This window comes from Pelophylax lessonae (assembly GCF_965119305.1).
Source record: "Pelophylax lessonae genome assembly, chromosome: 5".
Taxonomy (NCBI): Eukaryota; Metazoa; Chordata; class Amphibia; order Anura; family Ranidae; genus Pelophylax; species Pelophylax lessonae.
In genome coordinates, this window is record NC_138772.1 from 322,307,010 (window position 1) to 322,329,226 (window position 22,217).

General features: G+C 40.3%; 1 protein-coding gene across 1 annotated transcript in view; it reads right to left on the reverse strand.

The window, feature by feature from the left end:
- PXDC1 (PX domain containing 1) overlaps positions 1-22,217 on the reverse strand; it is a 134,471-nt gene that overhangs the window by 35,463 nt on the left and 76,791 nt on the right. Inside the window, exons 3-4 of the mRNA XM_082258185.1 lie at positions 17,746-17,863; positions 4,509-4,620 (exon numbers count right to left, since the gene is read on the reverse strand). Of these exons, the coding sequence (XP_082114311.1) occupies positions 4,509-4,620; positions 17,746-17,863 (230 nt within the window). The remainder of the gene's footprint in view (positions 1-4,508; positions 4,621-17,745; positions 17,864-22,217) is intronic.

The window sequence follows — 22,217 nt, forward strand, 5'->3', positions numbered from 1 at the left end:
CTTACTTGACACATACACTGACCTACCTGACCACTACATTGATCTACCTGACCCCTACACTGACCTACCTGACCACTACACTGACCTACCTGGAACATAAACTGATCTATCTGTTTAAATTTGAGGCACTGCGTGGTAGGATTATAAGGCATACAAAATTATATAGCGACTGTTTTGTGTTTAACAAATCATATACAAACCTACTTGACCCATACCCTGACCTACTTGACACATACGCTGACCTACCTGACCCCTACACTGACCTACCTGCCCCCTACACTGACCTACCTGACACATACACTAACCTACCTGATTCCTATTTACTGCACTACTCACACTCCCTTCCTCACCCTATCCCCCACACAGACAGCTTGATGTAGATCCGAGGATCCGTCCTCCTCCTTACCTCTTCATGTCTTCATCATCCATCTCACTAGGGCTCTGAGCAGTGGGCGGGCAGTATTGTTTAGGACTCAGAGTCTTTGGTGTCCCCCACCGGCCCCGGAGGTCAGCTAACAGCCACTGTACCGCTCCCCTGATCTCCCCCGAGCACCGTCCCGCCCCCTCTGCTGTACTTACAAACACAGGCCTCACCAGAGGGACAGGCTGGACCAAAGGAGTCCCAGGGCCGGCGCTGTCAGGTAGTACAGTAAGGAGATGTGACAGCAGGGGTTCAGCGGGACACGTTGGATTGGTGGCACCTGCAGGATGCAGCGGATGTGTTCCTGAGACAGCTGGAATTTAACGGGGCTCACAGTGACCAGGAGATGACAGCCGAGCTCACCAACGCCTGGGGCTTCACCGGGACAGAGGCCGTGGCTGAACTCTGGGTGGCAGTGCGCCCTAGGCGGCTGCCTAATTTGCCTAATGGTAGCACCGGCCCTTTTTCTGGGACAGTAATCCAGTCGATATTGAAGTAGTGGGTCAAGTATGACTGCTGGACAGCTAGAATTTTTAGAAGTAAAGATCAGCAATGACAGCATCCATGTTGCCAGGCTGTCTAGACATGGATGCACAATCCAACTGCTGTCATACTAAAATTTTGCTTTTATTGGACAGACAGATAATTTGTGGGTGGAGAATAGCCTCAAAGTCACAAAAATCTACCTCTTTACAAGAAATTAATCTAAGGAATGATGATGAGGACAGTGCATAGGATAGGCTTTTTCTGGCTTTATTTGACAGCCCTCTTGTGGTGTTTGACTTATGACATTACAGATTTAAAGGTGAACTTCAGTCAGAAATAAAATAAACAAATGAATGCTGATATGTACCTATTTATGCATCAACATATTTTAATGCAACTAGTGTAAAAACCTGAATTTGGCCTAAGTATCAGCAATTTCCTGTAATGCAGCACAAGGAACAAGCTTATAGGGGGCCACAGTAGTGTGAGCAGAGAGATGACCTCCGCAGTCTTCTACTGCATTTTTACTGTCCAAGAAAAAAGCAGGGGGAGAAGGTGACACCGATGCATACCTTACTTTAACAGAGAAAGTGGCGTTCTTCTTGGCTTTGCAGCCTGGCAGGGCTGTACAAATCTTAGAAATGATTAGGCAGAACTGAAAATTCTTTGGCAGCTAAAACTGCTTCCATATATGTGTGTATATGTATTTCATGTATGTATTTAGAGGGGTTTCCTTGAGTTCGGCTTTAAATTCTAGGGCCATCATTCATGCAATAATTATAGGGCCATCGTTATTGGTTAAGTTTATAATGATGACCTGTAAAGGTTTTTAAAACACATCCTATTATATTTGGGTATTGTAGACATCAAGGATGCTAGAAAGAGCTTCTAAAGGTAAATGGTTCTGATAGAAGCATGTTGTCATAATTCCATCTGCCTGGTGGTTGGATGCATAGTGGCTCTAGCTGCTTCCTATAGTATATAGAGTTGAGCACTAAGTGGTGTATACACAGTGATAGAGCAATTAATCAACCCTGACTTGATATAAACCTGCCATTTGGAGTTATCCTATTCAAAGGGATTTAACACGTGCATTTGACCAGAGTATATGATGATCCACAGGATCTGGTAAGGGGCTTGTTCGTCTGGTGTCACCCGGTGATGGGAAAACTATAAATTGGGAATGTGGGGACACTTATGGAACAACTGAAACGTGGAATACCTGTTAATTTTTTGAACTTTGTTGTTCACATTTTCTCTTTTATTAGCTCTTGCTGATGGGCTTCTATGGACTTATTATTTTTGTATAATTGTTTGGTGTCATTTTTACTTCAAGTTTGTCACAAAATAAGTTTAATGTCACTATATTAATTTACCTACATAATTTTTTTTTTTGTTTTCACAAATATTGACTTGGAAATAATCACTTGTTTACTGATTTAGCGCTGCTTCGATACATTATTATACTTTTGCGTTGAAAAGGTGTCACAGATTGCTTAAGCGGCTGCTCATTTATAATATATATTCTCCAGCGCAGGTTTTCTATATAATTTTTTGTTTTACTAAACAAGTAAAGCCTGCTCACTTTGCAAACTGAATTTAATTTACTTTTGTGAATGGAGTGAAGCTGTGCTTACTTCTATCAAAAAAAATAAAAAATTATATGCAAGTAAAAACCCTGCTTTTTAATTTTCATTGCAAGTGATTGGGTATTCTTGGCACCACATTCACTAAAGTAATTGCAAATTCCCTTGCAAAATGAAAATTGTTACACTGCAAAGGAAACAGGCTTAACCTGGACAAATACCAGTAGATTTCCGTATGAATGTTTATACCAAAAATCTTTTCAGCACATTCAATAAATGTTTTTCAAAAGTACTTTAAAATTGAATTTGCTTTTAACATTTGAATTTAGAATTAATGGAATTTCCCAAATGAAAACCACATTCACTGTTGGAAGTTTGCTTGATCAAGAAAAATTTTCCATTCTTTCATCTTTTTTTTTAATACTATAGTCGAAAATACTTATAATTTGATCCTATTAACTACTGGTGAATATAACAAATGTTCCAAAAAGCAAAGGTTTTTGAAATAAATGTTACTGGTGTATGGCTACCTTAACTCCTTTAGTAAATCAGGCACAATGACTGTGTGCACAGCTGAGATGTACCAGAACAGAAAGAGAAAAGAAGGCTCAGTGGGCAAGTCTCTAATCATGTCACATTATTATGCCCTATTTATTTATTTTATTACAGGTACTTACATAGCACTGTCAATTTATGCAGCACTTTACATATACAGTATATTATGCATTCACATCAGTCCCTGACCTCAAGGAGCTTACAATCTTAGGTCCCTAACTCACATTCAAGGGCCGATTTAGACAGGAGCCATCCAACTAACCTACCAAAATGTCTTTGGAGTGTGGAAGGAAATTGGATTACCTGGAGGAAACACATGCAAGTATCAGGAGAACAACGGTAATGTGTTTCGGAGCATGCGCAGAAGTGCTCCTTCCTCAGATTGGTCTGAGGAAGGAGCACTTCTGCGAATGCTCCAAAACGCGTTACCGCCCCTCCACGTCATCACGCTTGTAAGGTCCAGCAGCAAGGCATGAGTTCCACCGCTGCCTTGTTTTGACCTAGCACCTCCGATTGGGCTTCCATTGCTGTGTCATCTCCCTGCTGCCAGTCAGCTAGAGTATGGGATCAAGGGACCCTTGAGCCGTGATGACACACGCCATCTTTTATGTAAGTGCACGCTTTTGTTATACAATAAAGTGATATCTGCTACACTCAGAGGCACCTTTTCTCTTTCTTTGCCTGCCAGTGGGACTTGCTTCTGCCTTTCAAGAGCTGCCCTCAGTGTCAGCATGGTATATTTGTGCACCCCAGAAGTCCATTCATCAGTCTGGTTGTCCTTCCCCCACCAAGACTTTATATTGGAGGACTGATCTTTCCAGTGGAAGCGCCCAGCAAACCTTTTTTTCTTATACAGAATATTTAAGTAACTTTAACCCCTTGGCGTCAGCCACGCGCAAATATGCGGCCTTCTGGTTGGTGAGCCTTGGCACTGGGCGCCCCATATTTGCGTGAATTGGGGCAAACAGAGCTGTGCCGAGAGCGCACTCGCTGCGTGCTCCCGACACAATTACCAGTGGCTAATGGAAAGTTCCTGATCGCTGCTTGTGAACGGGAGGAGCTTTATGATCATGTGACTGCCATGACAACCAATCACAGAGGTAACATGATCATAAACCCCGCCTGGCCTCCCGGCATCCTAAACCTCTTAAAGGGCCAGGAAATAGTTCAACTGCTCCAAATACCTAGGTTCTTTTTCTATGTATGTTATAAAAAATAGCAACTATTCAAATCTAAGCTGGAAAGTTTGCTTTGTTTTATTTGTGGCAACATGTAACTGTTGACATTTTAATATAGTTAAATACTAGGCAGAGTGACTGACTGCTTTCCATATCCCAGGAAGTAAAATAATAAGGTAAGGTCATTGCTAAGAGTTTAGACTGGTAGTTTGGTAAGAAGATATCCTGGCAAGCAGACAAACCTTGGAATTCATTTTACTGCAGTACAAGCAAGATACTCACAAGGGATCTGTTGAATCTACGTCCAGGTCAGGATCCTTTACATGGGGAATGCTGTGGTCAATGACTATCGTTTCTGTATTGGCTAAACAAAAGCCATTGGAACGCATGATTTCTAAGCCAAAAAGAAAGAAAACAGAGAATAAATTACATGTTGAAGAATAAAAATTATTATTTTTCTTTAAATGCCCATGTTTACTACTGCTTTAAAGTATAACTAAAGTTAAAACTTTTTTTTAAAGTTTTAGATAGAGTGGAGAGGGATTAGAAGGCTTTTCAGTTTTTATTGCTGCCTGTCCCCCTGTTAGCGAGATTGCCCCTTTCTATTTGTCCTGTTTACCATTATCATTGAAAGTAAAAGTAAAAGAAAATTCCACATTTTTGGTTGTCCCCAGAAAAGTAATAGAGGGGAAATCTTCCAATGGATTAGTTCTGGTGACCTGGGGGTCTTCTTAAATTTCAGGGATTTCCTCTCACTTCCTGTAGGACAGGAAGTGAAGGGAAATCTGCAATGGGACTCAGATGGTGAAAAAAAATCTGACAGGTGTAACCCTTCTTTGATCTATCCAAAATGAAAAAAAGTTTTGCCTAAAGTTCTACTTTAGGGAAAAGATCGATTCTAACTGGATACCAAGAAGACTTGTCTCTTCTCAATGAGAATGATCATTTGTAGACTGAAATGACTGTTTGGAGTCACAGTTATGCAACCTTGCCATTCCAGCTGTTTTAGAACTACAAATCCCATGACGAACTGAAAAACCGCTAACGTCATAGGAATGATTCCTAGAGGCAGGGGTATTATTATTATTATACAGGATTTATATAGCGCCAACAGTTTGCGCAGCGCTTTACAATGTGAGGGAAGACAGTACAGTTACAATACAGTTCAAAACAGGAGGAACTAGAGGGCCCTGCTCGATGGGACTTCTTAACACAGGTGGAGGGCCAAGGTTGTCCACCCCTGGGAGCAATCGATTTCTGGAAATAAAATCCTTCCATCAAGATAACTGTTAAATCCAACAATCATGCTATTACATAAGAAATTAAATCTTTTTAGTTTACCATAAATTTAAAAAGGAAAGTAGTATTTTTTCATTTGACCTACTTATGCACTGTGCACCTGCCTATAACCTGTAAATGCCAATGACCATTTATAGCTGTTGCTGGGGAAAGGCGGCTAGCATTGCCTGGCGAATTTATTTTAGAGTCATCACCGTGAATTCTGTTACATTGCAAACTATAAAATCTGCCCTGGTGAAGCTCTTAATATAATAAATGCTGGAACATTATTTATAAACAGGTTAAACCAGCAACAATTAATATTTACAGTGGAACATCATTTTTGTAATAACCTGTCATGCCACCTAGTGGCAGAAAAATGTAATGAAGAATGTATTCATACATTCCCTTAAAAATAAAAATGTTTTAATACTTGTACTGGATGAACTGCAGCCTATTAGTGAGACGAGAAAAAAAAAACATATTCTTTATGTTTGTCATTATTTTGTAACTGATTTTTAGATTAAAATCCCTCATTGAGTATTTGCACATAAAACAGTCCACAATTGCACATCAAACTTTGTCAAACTGTACATTGTCCAGATCACTTGCAGAACCATAGGTGAGAATGACATCTGCTAGATCCAGTTTATAATGGCTATTCTAAAGAGTCTCATGTACAGCAAATATTGGTGCTGATTTTCACACAATTCTGAGTGCATGCAGCACGCATGGGAACACATTTGTATAGGAGTGAATGGGCCCATAACGTTTGCCTTTGCCTTTCACACTAAACTGCAACATATAGATGTGAACCAGCCCTGCAGGAAAGAATGGGATTTTTACTTGACATGAATTATCATTCAGCAAAATGCAAGGGTCCTGCTCTATCAAAACAGACAAATGTGAATATTCTATTAAACTGCTTACTGTGCATGCCATGTCAAGTCTTGATTGACTTTACTAAAGTCTTTAAAGCACCCTTACTCCCTAGTCTGGGAGTGACAAATACAGATCTTAAGTCCGGGCTTTTTCTGGCACTTATTGTTCACATGTAACAATCAGCATTTTTTGCTGAAAAATTGGTTAGAACCCCCAGACATTGTGTGTGTGTGTATATATATATATATATATATATATATATATATATATATATATATATATATATATATATATATACACATATATATATATTTTTTTATTTATTTATTTTTTCAAGCAGAGGCCCTAGAGAATAAATTGGTAAGTTTTGTAACTATTTATATCACACAGTATTTGCGCAGTGGTTTTTCAAACACAATTTTTGGAGAGAAAATACACTTTTTTGGAATTTAATGCCAAAAAAACCCAATACAAAACCCAATTTTCTTCTGTAAAATATGAAAGATGATGTTACGCTGAGAAAATAGATATCAAACATGTCACGCTTTAAAACTGCGCACGCCTGTGTAACGGTGACAAACGACATACATTTTACTATCTATAGGCTACGCTTTAAAAGCCTTTATAGGTTACCACTTTTGATTTACAGAAGAGGCCTGGTGCTAGAATTACTGCCCATGATCTAACGTGATTCCTCACATGTGTGGGACGAATGCTGTTTAAGTGCGTTCAGAACCAACACGCGTGTTGGCCTTTGCACGTGAGCACGGGAGGACAGGGGCATGTTAATGTTTAATTAATATTATTAATTAATTAATTAATTTTATTGTTTTATGATGTTGTTTTAATTTTTTTTTTTATCACTTTTATTTCTGTCACAAGGAATGTAAACATCCTTGTTACAGCAATAGACAGTGACAGGTATTCTTTATAAGACTTAAAAGCACTCAAAACACCATGATCGTTGTGTTTGAATGTTTTCGATTTTTAAAAACTGGCGCCGATAGTTTCCGAGTAAGCCGTAAGTGATGTTGTGTCATCGCTTCCGGTTTACTGTTACGAACAGCAGATGAAAGCAGATCCCGGATTTGTTTGGCAGACTGGCCAGCTGGTGGACGTGCAGGCTGGTCTCTCAGGTCTCCTGGTGGGACGGGAGACCCGAGAGAGGCACAGAAGACAGTGGGAGGGGAGGGATGCTTGCAAAATTACTCAGTCCAAGGACTCTAAAAAATGACACCGGGGTGATGCCTGCAGCTGCAGGCATCTTCCTAGTACAATCGCCGAAAGTCCAGCAACGTATGAGTACGCTGCAGGATGGAAAGTGGGTAATATACATGCTGTCTGAAGGTTTAAACAAGCGATTAGCAGGTTTAAGCTTGATTTGAGCAGCTTTAAGCAGTGCTAAAGCTGGATACACACTATCCAACTTTTGTGGCTAGATTTCCTTCAGATTTACCTTTTCTATGTAGTGCAAGGGCCTGCCAGATTGCATACAAATTGAAAGTGTTTAGGTTTGACCTCATATTATATGGTTTTGGTAAGTCTAAAGGAAAAAGTCTTCAGAAAATCTTATAGTGTGTATGGCCCATTAATCTTGCACAAAACCTGCAAATAGCTTGGTAAAATCTATAGCTTTTCTTGATTTGCTTTGGGTCAGTAAAAGACTTGATACCAGGTTTTGTGCAAGATTAAAGTGTTACTAAACCCAGGACCCTGCATTCACTATATCTGGTCTCCCACAGTACACAGAACATGGAAATGCAATTATTTTAGTAAATATAAACGGCTAAATACCTTTTATCATAAGCAGTACAGTATATAGCAGTCTTGTGACTTGCATCAGTTCCTAGTAAAGCTTGTAGGAGGAGTTTTCATACTGCACTGAGCTGTCCTATCAGGATCAGGGATCCTGGCCCTCCGTCTGGATAGTGCTGATCTCTCTAGTGTAGCACCCTCCTAGGTAGGTGCTAGAAGAGTATAGATTTGGGTCTTTTTCTTACCAGAGAGATTGCCAGGTAAAGCTATAGTGTTCTCTGCCTACCAGAGAGCAGGATCTGTTGGTGAGGTCTGCTCATGGTGCTCAGGTGCAGCTCAGTTTGTCTGAAGTGTTTCACACTGGTCCAATAGGGAGACGTATTGTAAAGTGGGAGGAAACCTGACAAATTAGTGCACAGTCACATACTACAGCCCTGGTGATTGGCAGATGAAAGTGCCTTGGTGCATGCTGGGATATATATATATATATATATATATATAAATACCAAGGGCACATGTGCTCTGGGTCTTTTAGCTGGAGAGCAGGATCCGGGAGGGAGGGATGTAGAAGCTGCCATGCGGCCTCAGGTGGTCGACCTTACATAGTTACATAGTTAGTGAGGTTGAAAAAAGACATCAGTTCCTCCAGTTCAACCTATGATGTGTGTGTGTAATAGTTTTTTGAAACTATCAATGCTCCCCGCTGATACGACTGCTTGTGGAAGAGAATTCCACATCCTTACCGCCCTTACAGTGAAGAACCCCTTACGCATTTTAAGGTTAAACCGCCTTTCCTCTAGTTTTAGTGAGTGGCCATGTGTCTTATTGTATTTCCTTACTCTGAATAGTTTGTTCCTTATGCTAGGGTCACCAGTACAGTATTTGTACATTGATATCATATCCCCCCTCAAACGTCTCTTCTCTAGAGAGAATAGGTTCAGTGCTTGTAGTCTTTCCTCATAGCTGATGTCCTCCATTCCCCTAATTATTTTTGTTGCCCTTCTCTGGACTCTTTCCAATTCCAGCACATCCTTCCTGAGGACCGGTGCCCAGAACTGGACAACATACTCTAGATGTGGCCGGACCAGAGTCTTGTAGAGCGGGAGAATAATCTCTTTATTTCTGGAGTGAATCCCCTTTTTTATACATCCCAATATTCTGTTGGCTTTGCTTGCAGCTGCTTGGCATTGCATGCCACTGCCAAGCCTGTTGTCAACCAGTACCCCCAGGTCTTTTTCTATCCTAGACTCCCCCAGAGGTTCCCCCCCTAGTGAGTAGCTTGCTTTTTGGTTTCCGGCCCCCAAGTACATTACTTTACATTTATCAACATTAAACCTCATCTGCCATATAGTTGCCCACCCCGTTATTTTGTTCAGGTCCGCTTGTAAGGTTTCCACATCCTGCATAGAAGATATTGGCATGCTTAGTTTAGTATCATCCGCAAATACTGAGATTGTACTAGATATCCCCTCCTCTAGATCATTTATGAATAAATTAAACAGGATTGGTCCCAGGACCGAACCCTGGGGGACCCCACTTTCCACACCCGCCCAATCCGAGTATTCCCCATTAATCATCACCCTCTGGACTCTCCCCTGGAGCCAGTTCTCTATCCAGGTACTCACCTTATGGTCCATACCTACCTTCCTTAGTTTGTACAGTAAGCGTTTGTGGGGAACGGTGTCAAAGGCCTTTGCAAAGTCCAGATACACCACATCCACAGGCTTACCTTTATCTAGGTGGCAGCTCACTTCATCGTAGAAGGTTAATAGATTGGTTTGGCAAGAACGATTTTTCATAAATCCATGCTGATTACTACTAATTATATTGTTTTCATTACTAAAGTCTTGTATGTGGTCCCTTAACATCCCCTCCAAAATCTTGCAGACTACAGATGTTAGGCTGACAGGTCTATAGACCTGAGGGCCTGGGAGAGAGGAATTGAACCCGGATATCCTGCAAAACTGCCTGGAAGGGAGACACTGGAAAGGATCTGATCCTGTCTACAGTGAGTACAGATCTGTGTCGTGGAGCCTGTCCTGAGAGGGCAACCCCCTTCTGCATGAAGAGTCAGTGGACGGGTGTCAGTCAAGAGGATGCTAGAGAGTGTCCTGAACATAATGAAGTTGCATCAAGTCTGCTGCTAGAGAGAGCAAGGGGACTTAATTCCTCCATACCAGTGGCAGTATGGTTAAAGCAGTGTGTCTGCTTCTACAAATATCCTAGTGAGGCCAAGTGAGAGTTGAACTTATACATTGTGAATAGTTCACATTGGAGTATCCCACTATTCCCTTCTCCCATCCAAGTTCCACAATAAATATAAAAAAAACAAAACCCCTAGACCAGTGGTTCTTAACCTTGTTGGAGGTACTAAACCCCACCAGTTTCATATGCGCATTCACCGAACCCTTCTTAATTGGAAAAATAAAATATGATTTTTTCAAATTCACAACATAGGTATATATTATTTTAGGTATATATTTATACATAGGTGCACAAAATGAACAAAACCATTAACTACTTGCCTTCTGTGCACTTAAACCCCCTTCCCATCCAGACCAATTTTTAGCTTTCAGCGCTCTCACACTTTGAATGACAATTGCGCGGTCATGCTACACTGTACCCATATGAAATTTTTATCATTTTTTTCACACAAATAGAGCTTTCTTTTGGTGGTATTTAATCATCTCTGGGTTTTTTATTTTTTACAAAAAAAAAGAAAAAAGACAGAAAATTTTGAAAAAAAAAAGTTTTTCTTATTTTCTGCGAGTAAATTTTGAAAATAAATAAAATTTTCTCCTTCACTGATGTGCGCTGATGAGGCGGCACTGATGGGCACTGATAGGCTGCACTGATGGGCACTGATGAGGTGGCACTTATGGGCACTGATGACTTATGGGCACTTATGGGCACAGGTTAAGAACCACTGCCCTAGACTGTTTATTGAGTAATGAGCCATTGGGAGTAAGGATGGATATGTGAACTGTCCCTAAGTAACTGTCTGCAGGTAATCAGAGGAGACCCAAGAAGTCATCACACAGCAAGCCTACGAGGACAGTGCTACACTAGTAATACACACCAAACTGAGCATGTGCAGCCTGACTCTAAAGACTCTGTCTTATCCGTACCTGTTCTGGAGTCAGTGGAAGAAGAGGAGGATCTGTGCATACAGGATCAAACAGCCTTTTTACACAATGCAGAGGACTAACCCCTTAGGTTCCACAGTAAGTATAACAAGCATGCTTTATTGCATATACAGATTGATTATACGGTTTTGGGTTTAGTAACACTTTAAGGACATGCTAAAGCTGCTAAAGCCAAGCTGAAACCGCTAACTGCTTGTTTAAACCTTGAGGCAGCATGCCTATTAAGATGCGTATTTAGCACTCCCAGACTTGAGCAGAAGGGTGCAGCCACTCAAGACTTGACATGACATGGCATATACAGGTTTCTTTTGAGGGCTTGTCAAAAAGCGCTACATGAACTTGCTAAAAGGCTTTGTAATTCCTGCTTTGCATAATGCTCTTTAGATTATAGCAGCTACAAGCTGAAGCTTCTGTGTTACAGATGTGCTACTAATATAAAATCTGGAAAACCTGAATAGTCAAGCACTTAAATGATATGAGAAGCACTGCGGTTAGGGAAGAGATGCATAACGAATGCATATATGCCCAAAGAACAGTGTAGAAAGACCCACCTTTACATTAATATTTTATCCAGGGATACCACTGAAGTGAATGATTACTGCAGTGTCAGCTAACCATTGCTGCAGTCTGCAATCATTTTATCCTTAAGCAAAGTAACCCCCTTGGCTTGCTCATCTATATACTGAGTCGTATGGCTTTATACACTAATACCCCCAAACACCAAGGAGTGCTCAGAGATCCTAGCTGCATTCTGCTACAACGCAAACCCAAGAAAAATATTGTTTTTAAGGAATGGCCATTAATACAACATTAGGGTTTTATGTAATTTTACAATATTCCTTTTTAAAAACCAGTGTAATGTAATCAATGTTTTAAAAGCAAATTTTTAAAATATTTAATGCAGTATTTCAATAAAAAAAAAAAAATAAATAAATCTATGATAAGAAAGGTTTGAAGGCGATTTTTATTTTGTATGGAAAAAAAATGACTTCACCTGTAGGTGGCAATATAACATAAGAGATACAATTTCTAACACAAATGACCACGCTCACTATACTTCCATTCTAAATAAAGTGTGAAAGGGTCATCTAATTATCACAGCAAATAAGAACATACTGCTTAAAGCAGAACTAATGAACTACTAATATATTTAGATTTCGAAAACTTTTACTGTTCTGCTTTCCTATATTTTTCGCAGTGGCACTTAAAGTCACACTTAACTCCAGTTTAAAAAGGGAAAATGTTATTCAAGCATGTGTTCTTAACTCAGAAAAGTACCTATTATTGTTCTCAGCCTCCTTCAAATCTTTTTTTTTTTTTTGGTGCTGCAAGCCAACTTCCTGTTAGATGGTGGCCACATTCGTTCTCCATTTTCCTGCTGTATGTGGGGACATCCTCCCTTTTACACACCCGAGATGGACTATGGACTAAGGACTATGCAATTTGTAGTGTGCATAGAGCAGTGTACATGGCTGCAACTAACATGCACTGCTTGTTCCAAAAAAAACGAAGTGAGGGGGAAAAAGGAGAGGTTCTAGAGATCACAAAAGACATTACAAGGAGGCAGAAAAACAGTAAGAAGTAATTTAATGAAAAATAGATTACAGGGCCATTAGATAGTGGATGTGCATTAATTATTTTTTGGAGAACAACGGTATCATGGGGTGTCACTTTAAAATCATATTTAAACTCCCATTTTTCTTGACCTCGGTTGTTCTCTACAGTAATTAGCCAAATTCACCCTTCTAATTCTTAGCAGCAGCTATGGCTTTGCCAGTTGAATCTGGACGAGAACAGTGTCTAGGGGTACATGTCCTAGTGCCAAATCTTTGTGCAAGCAGAGCTACTGATTGTCTGACTCTGGCTGCACACTGATCCTTCCTCTGCTCAGTTCTGTGCCTGGACTGTAGATAAAGGAATGCTGTTGTTAAGTAATACATTTGGTGGGTTCAATTTGACTTTACAGCCATGGCCAAAATTTTGAGAATATCAATTTTCACAAAGTCTGCTGCCTCTGTGTTTTTAGATCTTTTTCTTAGATGTTACTATGGTATACTGAAGTATAATTACAAGCATTTCATAGCTGTCAAAGGCTTTTATTCAACAATTCCATTAAGTTTATGCAAAGAGTCAATATTTGCAGTGTTGAGTTCTTTTTCAAGACCTTTGCATTTCGCCCTGGCATGCTGTCAATCAACTTCTGGGCCACATCCTGACTGATGGCAGCCCATTCTTGCATAATCAATGCTTGGAGTTTGGCAGAATTTGTGTTTTTTTTTGTTCACTCGCCTCTTGAGGATTGACCACAAGTTCTCAATGGGATTAAGGTCTGGGGAGTTTCCTGGCCAGGGACCCAAAATGTTGATGTTTTGTTCCACAAGCCACTTAGTTATCAGTTTTGCCTTATGGCAAGGTTCTCCATTATGCTATAAAAGGCATTGTTCCTCATCAAACTGTTCTTGGTTGGGAAAAGTTGCTCTCGGAGTATGTTATTGTACCATTCTTTATTCACGGCTGTGATCTTAGGCAAAATTGTAAGTGAGCCCACTCCCTTGGCTGGGGAGGATGCTTTACTGTTGGCATGACGCAGGACTGATGTTAGCGCTCCCCTTTTCTTCCCTGGACAAGGTTTTTTCCGGATACTCCAAACAATCAGAAAGGGGATTCATCAAAGAAGATTGAAAAAACTAAATAGAAAGAAACGTTTACTCCCCATCCGGAGAGAGTGGTACATACGGGTCAGGAGTCCTTTAGGGGCATGTTTATTGACCCCTCCATGAAAGAGCATTGAACATTACTACTATATACTATGCAGATACCTCTGCTCTAGCATAGGTTACCTTTGCGGCATACCAGCTAATTTGCTATATGCTCTAGCTGCTGGCCAATAATGACTGGTAGCGTGTATGTTCTCTCATTGACTCTTGACGACTTGGACCCTTCATCCACTCTCCCCGTTGCTTACTAATTTTGCTACCTTCAACATCATTACTTGCTGACCATGTACAGAGCATTGATCCATTTTCTCCTCAGAGGAAGCTTAACACGAAACATGTCGAGCACTATGGCTCAACGGAACTTAACACATTGTCCGATCTCCCTGGTAAGACAGTACACCTTTGGTCGGATCGCTTCGATGTGAAGTATCAATTACTCAAAATTGCTATTCAAATGTTATGTACTTGCTCATTATTTCACTAGTTATGTAACTGCCAGAATTGTTTACTCTGTACAAATATGTCTTCCTCTATGAATGGGATGGTACATTGTTTTGTTCTTTGTGCTTTCTTTTTTAAAGTTTTTATACATACTATTTAATAAAATGTTATATTTTTAAGTACCTAGTGCCTCCAAAGTCCATGTTTCTTTCTACAGTATTTAGTTTTTTCAATCTTCCAATAGGATGTGGCACTTATTACGCTAGATAGACACCCAGGGTACCGCTACCTGGGAGCGTACGTAGTCCATTTTTTCATTGATTCATCAGAGAAAATGACAACCCCAGTCCTGAGCATTCCAATCCCTGTACCTTTAGCAGAATATCAGTCTGTCCCTGATGTTTTTCCAGGAGAGAAGTGGGTTCTTTGCTGCCCTTTGTGACACCAAGCCATCCTCCAAAAGTCTTCTCCTCATTGTGCGTGCAGATTTATTCACACCTGCCTGCTGCCATTCCTGAGCAAGCTCTTCACTGGTGGTGCCTCGATCCGGCAGCTGAATCAATCGTAGGAGACTGTCCTGGCATTTGCTGGACTTTCTTGGGTGCCCTGAAACCTTCTTCACAAATCTTCACAAATACAATGGAAATGTTTTTTATAGGATCAAGTTCATTCCCATGGCAAAGAGGGACTTTGCAATTAATTGCAAGTCTTCTGATCACTCTTTATAACATTCCAGAGTATAAGCAAACTGACATCATAAAAACTGAGGCAGCAGACTTTGTGAAAATTAATATTTGTGTCAATCTCAAAACTTTTGGCCATGGCTGTAGTTCTGCTTCACACTGAATTTGTCACAAACCTGGGCAAGTTTACCTGAGCATACGATGAAGACAACACCTAAGCCTAATTACCTTCAGTGAAAACCTTATTCCAAAATTATTAATGGATTCAGTAGGTGGTGCAGTAGCAATATGCAAAATCCTATAATTCATAGCAACCAATCAGAATTTTAATTTGAAACTACCAACTTTTTGTTGGATTAGAGCGGAGCTTCCTAACTGGGGGTATCCATACCCCTTGGGATTATGGAAAGCAACTACCTAGGGATATAAGACTGGATCTCTAAATGATTCAAAGCAAAAAAAGTTTCTCAGCATTATTAAATCGGAAATCAAAGTAGAGAAATCAACTTACTGTGTTACATAATATGTGAGTAACATGAACAGTAGATACAGAGAATTCTCACTGGTTGTAACATTCTGACAACTTGTAGCTAGCTTTTGTATTTGGGATTGAATAAATAAATATATTAAAATTATAATTTTCTTTCAGCTGTTCTATTCCTAACTATCTATCCGTATGTTAAAATTAACTATCCATATGCAAATTAAAATTAAGCTGTTAGGCTAGGTTCACATCTGTGTGAGAATGCCAGTAAATCACATGCATTCCTACCCCCTAGCACCCCCCCTGCACACAAAACACGGTGCTATAAAGAAAGAATGCAGAGGTGCCATTAACTCTTAATGGCATCCTCAGGCACTGAAAAAGTGGTGCAGTTTCCTGCTTTTCTGTGCAGCCATGTTTAAAAAAAGGTGCAGGGACCTTTTCCCTGCAGGAAACACAGGCACAGCAGCCCATTCAAATGAATAGGCCGCCATGCCAATACAACCACGGCATACAGAGCCACACAGCTGTGAACCAGGCTTTATTATTTTATAGTCATGCTGGAACCTTAGAGGATTTTAACAATCTGGCACACAGGTTGTAGGGATGTACTGGGCAATCCATTAGGCGCAGGGCCATCTTTAACATGGGGCAAAAGGGATAGCAGCCCTGGGCCCAGTCACTGTTGTGGAGCTTTAAAGCAGCTACCCGCAACTACTTTTCCTGGCCAGGGGTGGACTGACCATTTGGGCTCTCCGGCCCAGGGTCAATGAGTGGCTCCATTCCTTCCCTTCACCAGCTCCTCTCTGAGCTAGCGCCTTATGATCTTTCTAGAAGCAAGTCTGCTGCAGCCTCAAGAAAACGATAGGAAAGGAAACTGCTAAAAAACAGCATTATGTACCCAAACTGCAGGAGGTATTAGTGACTGTATATTTTTAGTGTAACACTAAGTATGCACAAAACGTATTCTTGCCTCATGGTGCTTTAGACTGGACTTACACCTATGAGCATGTTAGGACGAGCATATTACAACACACGCTATACAGTATGTGGATTGCAGTGTATTGCTATTCATATACATTATAAAAAAATATATAACTGCCTTCTAGTTCACCACAACTCACATCAATGAGAATGCAGGGTGATGTGTTTGACAAAAATAGTGCAGGTGATTTTTTTTTTTCACACTTTGAGGCTTGTTAAATCTCATTCGAAGTGAATGTGCTACACTACCGTAACGCACCTCAAGGCAGGGACAACGGGCCCTTGGTGTGATGGGTGTCACTGACCTATAAGGAGGCTTGGGAGGTAGGAAGGGCAAAAACAAGCACAAATTTGCATAAAACTTTAGTTGCCTATATCTTCAGATCAAGAGAAAAGTGGTTGTCACTAAAGATATCCTGCTGCTTGTGCATTTTTGTCATCACATACTCAGTTTGACTTGTACTTGTTTTTGCCGGTACCTAAAATGCTGCAACATAATACAGCACATGCAGCAAAACCTATGCAAACAACAGAATATTCATTATGATTTATAAAGCATGAACAGCGCAATTATGCTCAGTTGGTGCTGGCATGTTAAAAGCTGAAACTAAAAATAAGACAAAATAGAGAAGTTAATAAATCCTTCAAGATTACGGTACTTTCTCCAAACATAGCTAGTAATATAACAGCTAAAAAAAATAACAGCAGCAAAAAAAGTATAAAAATAAAAAGCACAGCTAAACCTGATCACTTAAAGAAAACAAAGAAGGCATAGTCTTACTGGTTTACTAAAACACAACTTTCTGATTTTGGGAGGTATCTGAACAATTACATATGTCCATTTAATCTTTCTTATTTGGTTTTAGAGTTTGGGGATGCAATATACAGTGAACTGCCGTTTCATAGCAGGTTCACTTGGTATAGTTTACACATGTACAGCAAAATAAACCATTCAAATGAATACCATACTGTAGATTTAAAGGCATATTCAATAAACCAAAAAGAAAAAATGGTAGCCAACAGCATCACATCAAAATCAATCTTTTATGCACTGATTCATTAGGTTCTTGCACCTTGCATATTAGCACAGCTCTTTGTACTGCAGTACTGAAAAAAAGCAGTAATATTCAAAGCTGCAAATCCTCTTACCAGATATTTTTATAGGGCTCTGGAAACTTGGCTGAATCTTGTGAACATTATCATTTTTTAACACTTGGTCCAGTGGAGACCTCTCAAAGAAAGTGAGGACAACTTCTGATCTCGAATACTGTAAAAAATAAGAGAGAAAAAGACATAAGTATGCATAGAATGATTGAACAAATAAATGAACAGCTGGTATGGTTTTACACACTGCTGCACTGCTTCATAATACTGCTATACAGGCATTTGCAATTTGTTAAATTATAAAATGCTGATATCATGACATCTATTCTAACAGCCCCCAAACAAAACATTGTGAAAGTGTGGAAAGCTCCTACTTTAGATCCATTGGAGAGAAATAATGGGTATAGATGATGTCAAATAACGACTATTTTAAATGACAAAGTGACCCCTTTTGAGAAGGCCCTTTTTTCCATTTCTTGGTTGAGTAAGGCACTGGTGATGCAACCCTGGCCTCACAGTTGCAACTTGGGAAGTTCCTGTCACATATTCATGGAGGCAAACCCAGAAATCCAGGAAGTAAAGGGAGATAGAGTCACCTGCCCTTAGTTATGGCCACTATAAGTAGAATGGGCAGGGGAAAAAAAATAAACAAAGAAAAAAAACAAACCCTGCAATTATCTATAAGTATCTGTTTGTAGATTGTCATAACTAAACATTTCTAAGGCCTCTATCACACCAGCGGACCGATCGAGTCTGCCTGTCGGTTTTTCAAGTGGACCCGATCGGACCACCCATTGTTCGCTATGGGGCGGCCGATGTCCGCTGTCACCCACCGGCATCTGATCCGGTCCGCTAAAAACAGATAGATGGGGATGCGTTCGCCATCCCACCAGTGGATCAGATCGGATGACAATCGGGATCAGTATACATACCCTTTTTTAAGCCAATCCGACCCGATTCCACGCTGAGCTGTCAGTCACAGCTTTGCTATGGAGGGGAGTGCAGAGGATACATCCGGCAACGGAAGCCCCATAGGAAGTCTATGGGTGACATCACTCCCCAGTGATTTCACAGCCATTGCCGGCTGTGTCCTCTGCAGAGCTTCCGCCACTGCAGATAGGATTGGGTCATCTTCAAAAAAGGCGTGTATACTGATTTCTTCTTTACAGGGATAGATAGGTTAGTGTTTGTTCTTGGAGGTCTTCATTAGTGCAGGCATAGGGCTCCGCTCCTATCACACCTATATGTGTGTATGTGTATAAATACATATATGTGTGTGTGTGTATATATACCCCTATGCAGAAGTTCAGATGTTATGCCTGCCTCCAAAGATGCCCAGAAAATGCCCAAAAAAACGCCTGCAACAAAAACGCCCAGGTGTGTTGTTGCAGGCGTTTTTTTTGGGCATTTTTTAGGCATCTTTGGAGGCAGGCATAACATCTGAACTTCTGTATAGGGGTATATATACACACACACATATATGTATTTATACACATACACACATATAGGTGTGATAGGAGCGGAGCCCTATGCCTGCAAATAATTTAATTAGCGCAGGCATAGGGTTCTGCTACTTTCACACCTATATGTGTGTATGTGTATATATACATACATGTGTGCGTGTATATATACCCCTACACAGAAGTTCAGATGTAATGCCTGCCTCCAAAGAAGTCCACAAAAAAGCCCAATAAACGCCTGCAACAAAAACGGCCAGGTGTGAAAATAGCAGAGCCCTATGCCTGCTCTACTGCAATTCTAATACAAACAATCTTTTTTTTTTCTGGTTCTGGACATGCTACAGAGCTGAAACTTCACATGTACACTTTTTAGACCCCCCAGACACTAAATCCAAAGAAATCTCATTTTTTTCTTTTCAATCATTTTTTCAATAATTGGCTATCAAAAATTAAAATTTTTAAGAACTTTTTTTTGTGTGATTAATAGTCCCTGGGGCATGACCCAGAACTCTAGGCACTTTTTAGGAGCATTTTTGGGGTTTTAGGGCTTCAAAATGGTGTTTTTTGATTACCAAAGTTTGGGTCCCATTGATTTCAATGGGGTTCTGAAATCCGGGCCGAACTTTCGGGAAGTTCAGGTGTTCTGGTCGAACCAAACTTTTCAAAAGTTCGATCATCCCTAGTAATTAGCATGGATTCATGAAAAATCACTATTGCCAGACCAATCTATTACCCTTCTATGAAGAAGTGAGCTGCCATCTTGATAAAGGAAGGTATGTGGATGTGGTGTATCTGGATTTTGCAACGTTATTTGATATAGTTCCTCAAAAACGTTTACTGTACAAACTAAGGTACAAAGGTATGGACCATAGAGTGAGTACCTGGATTAAAAGCTAGCTTCAGGGGTGAGTCCAAACGGTGGTGATAAATGGGGACATAGGCGTGCGCACAGGGTGTGCCGGGTGTGCCTGGGCACACCCTAATCACCTAGAGCACATTAGCATTATCGCTCTGTTTGCCAGTGAGGAGATGGGAAAGATCTCCCTCGGACCTGCTCTGCCATAAGAGAAGTGCCACACACTTCTATTTCACTTTGCCAGCAGGGAGAGTAATGTACCGGGGTCATATACATGTAGGCAAACACATGCATGTGTATTTAAACTTTGGGGTGCACACCCTAATGCAATAGGCTGCGCACACCTATGAATGGGGAGTACTCGGAATGGTCTGATGTGGAAAGTGGGGTCACCCAAGGACCTGTCCTGGGACCAATCCTATTTAATTTATTTATAAACGACAGAGGATGGGATAAACAGCTCAGTCTCTGTATTTGCGAATGATACTAAATTAAGCAGAGCAATAACTTCTACACAGTATGTGGAAACCTTACAAGAAGACCTGAACAAAATAATGGGGTGGGCATCTATATGGCAAATGAGGTTTAATGTTGAAAAATGTAAGGTAATGCATTTGGGTGCCAGAAATATGAATGCAAGTTACTCACTAGGGGTAGAGCCTTTGGGGGAATCTTAGATGGAAAAGGACCTGGGGGTCCTAGTAGACGACAAGCTCAGCAATGACATGCAATGTCAAGCTGCTGCAAGCAAAGCCAACAGAATACTGGCATGAATTAAAAAGGGGATTTACTCCAGAGATAAAACAATAATTCTCCCACTCTACAAGATGCTGGTCCGGCCGCATCTCGAGTATGCCGTCCAGTTCTGGGCATCGGTACTCAGGAAGGATGTGCTAGAACTGGAGAGAGTCCAGAGAAGGGCAAAAAAGCTAATAAAGGGACTGGAGAATCTCAGCTATCAGGAAAGACTACAAACATTGAACTTATTCTCTCTGGAGAAGAGACGCTTGAGAGGAGATATGATAGCAATGTACAAATACCGTACTGGCGACCCTAGCATAGGGAACAAACAATTCAGCGAAAGTGAATATAAAAAGGACTTGTGACCAGTCACTAAAATTAGAAGAAAAGCGGTTTAACCTTAAATTGCGTAAAGGGCTCTATACCGTCAGAGCGGTAAGGATGTGGAATTCTCTTTCACAAGCAGTGGTGTCAGCGGGGAGCATCGATAGTTTCGAGTATTAGTATTAGATGGGCACCTTAACGACCACAACATACAGAGGTATACAATGTACTATTGACATAAACACTTACACACACACTCATCATAGGTTGAACTGGATGGACTGGTGTCTTTTTTTCAACCTCACTATGTAACTATGTATGTAACCTATAAAAAAAACATAATGTTGCTTCTCCTTTCCTCTTTGCCATGACAACACAATGTATTTTTTACATTGAATACCAAAACATGTGTTGTCAGACCTGCCAACTTCATTTATGATGTATTACAAAGGACACAGACCTCTCCACATCACCTCCTACCCCAATTTCATATCTCCAAAACCCTGTGAATAGCAAGTTATCAGTTCTCAAGATTTCTGGCAAAATCAAAAGTAATGTTTTGCATTTATCAAACAGATAAAACAAAAAACTTTTAATGATATATTTAGCAGACCAAAATAGGGGCAAATAGCAGAAGTTTGTTGTTAAGGCTTACCTACATTTTATTGCACTATAGTAAGTTTTTATAATACTTAGTAATGTAATTTTAAACTGAAAAGTCTAAAATATAAGACATTCTGGCTACTAGTGACACATGTAATAAGATAGTCTTAATGTCCTTGCAGTTTTTCACATCTAAAGATATATTTCGTTTGAACAAGGCAGCATTTCAAGAGGAAACGTGCAAAGTTGAAATCATTAAAAATAATGGGATGTAGTGAAAGTAGGGTGTTGGATCCTCTTCTGAGAATTAAGCTGTTTAATTGTGGCCCATGAAGTTTCCAGCTAACAAAAATCATTTCATAGGTGGTTCTATGACGTGTGAAGTTCAACCAATTTTTGTTTTGGATTGTGGGCAAGGGTTAAACCAAGTTCAGGTTTTTATCGCTATTTGTGTCCTCATTGGAACATCAACTCCTTCATGAAGTTTTAGATTGTTTGAATATCCCCAAACATTTACAGGAAAATAATTAATG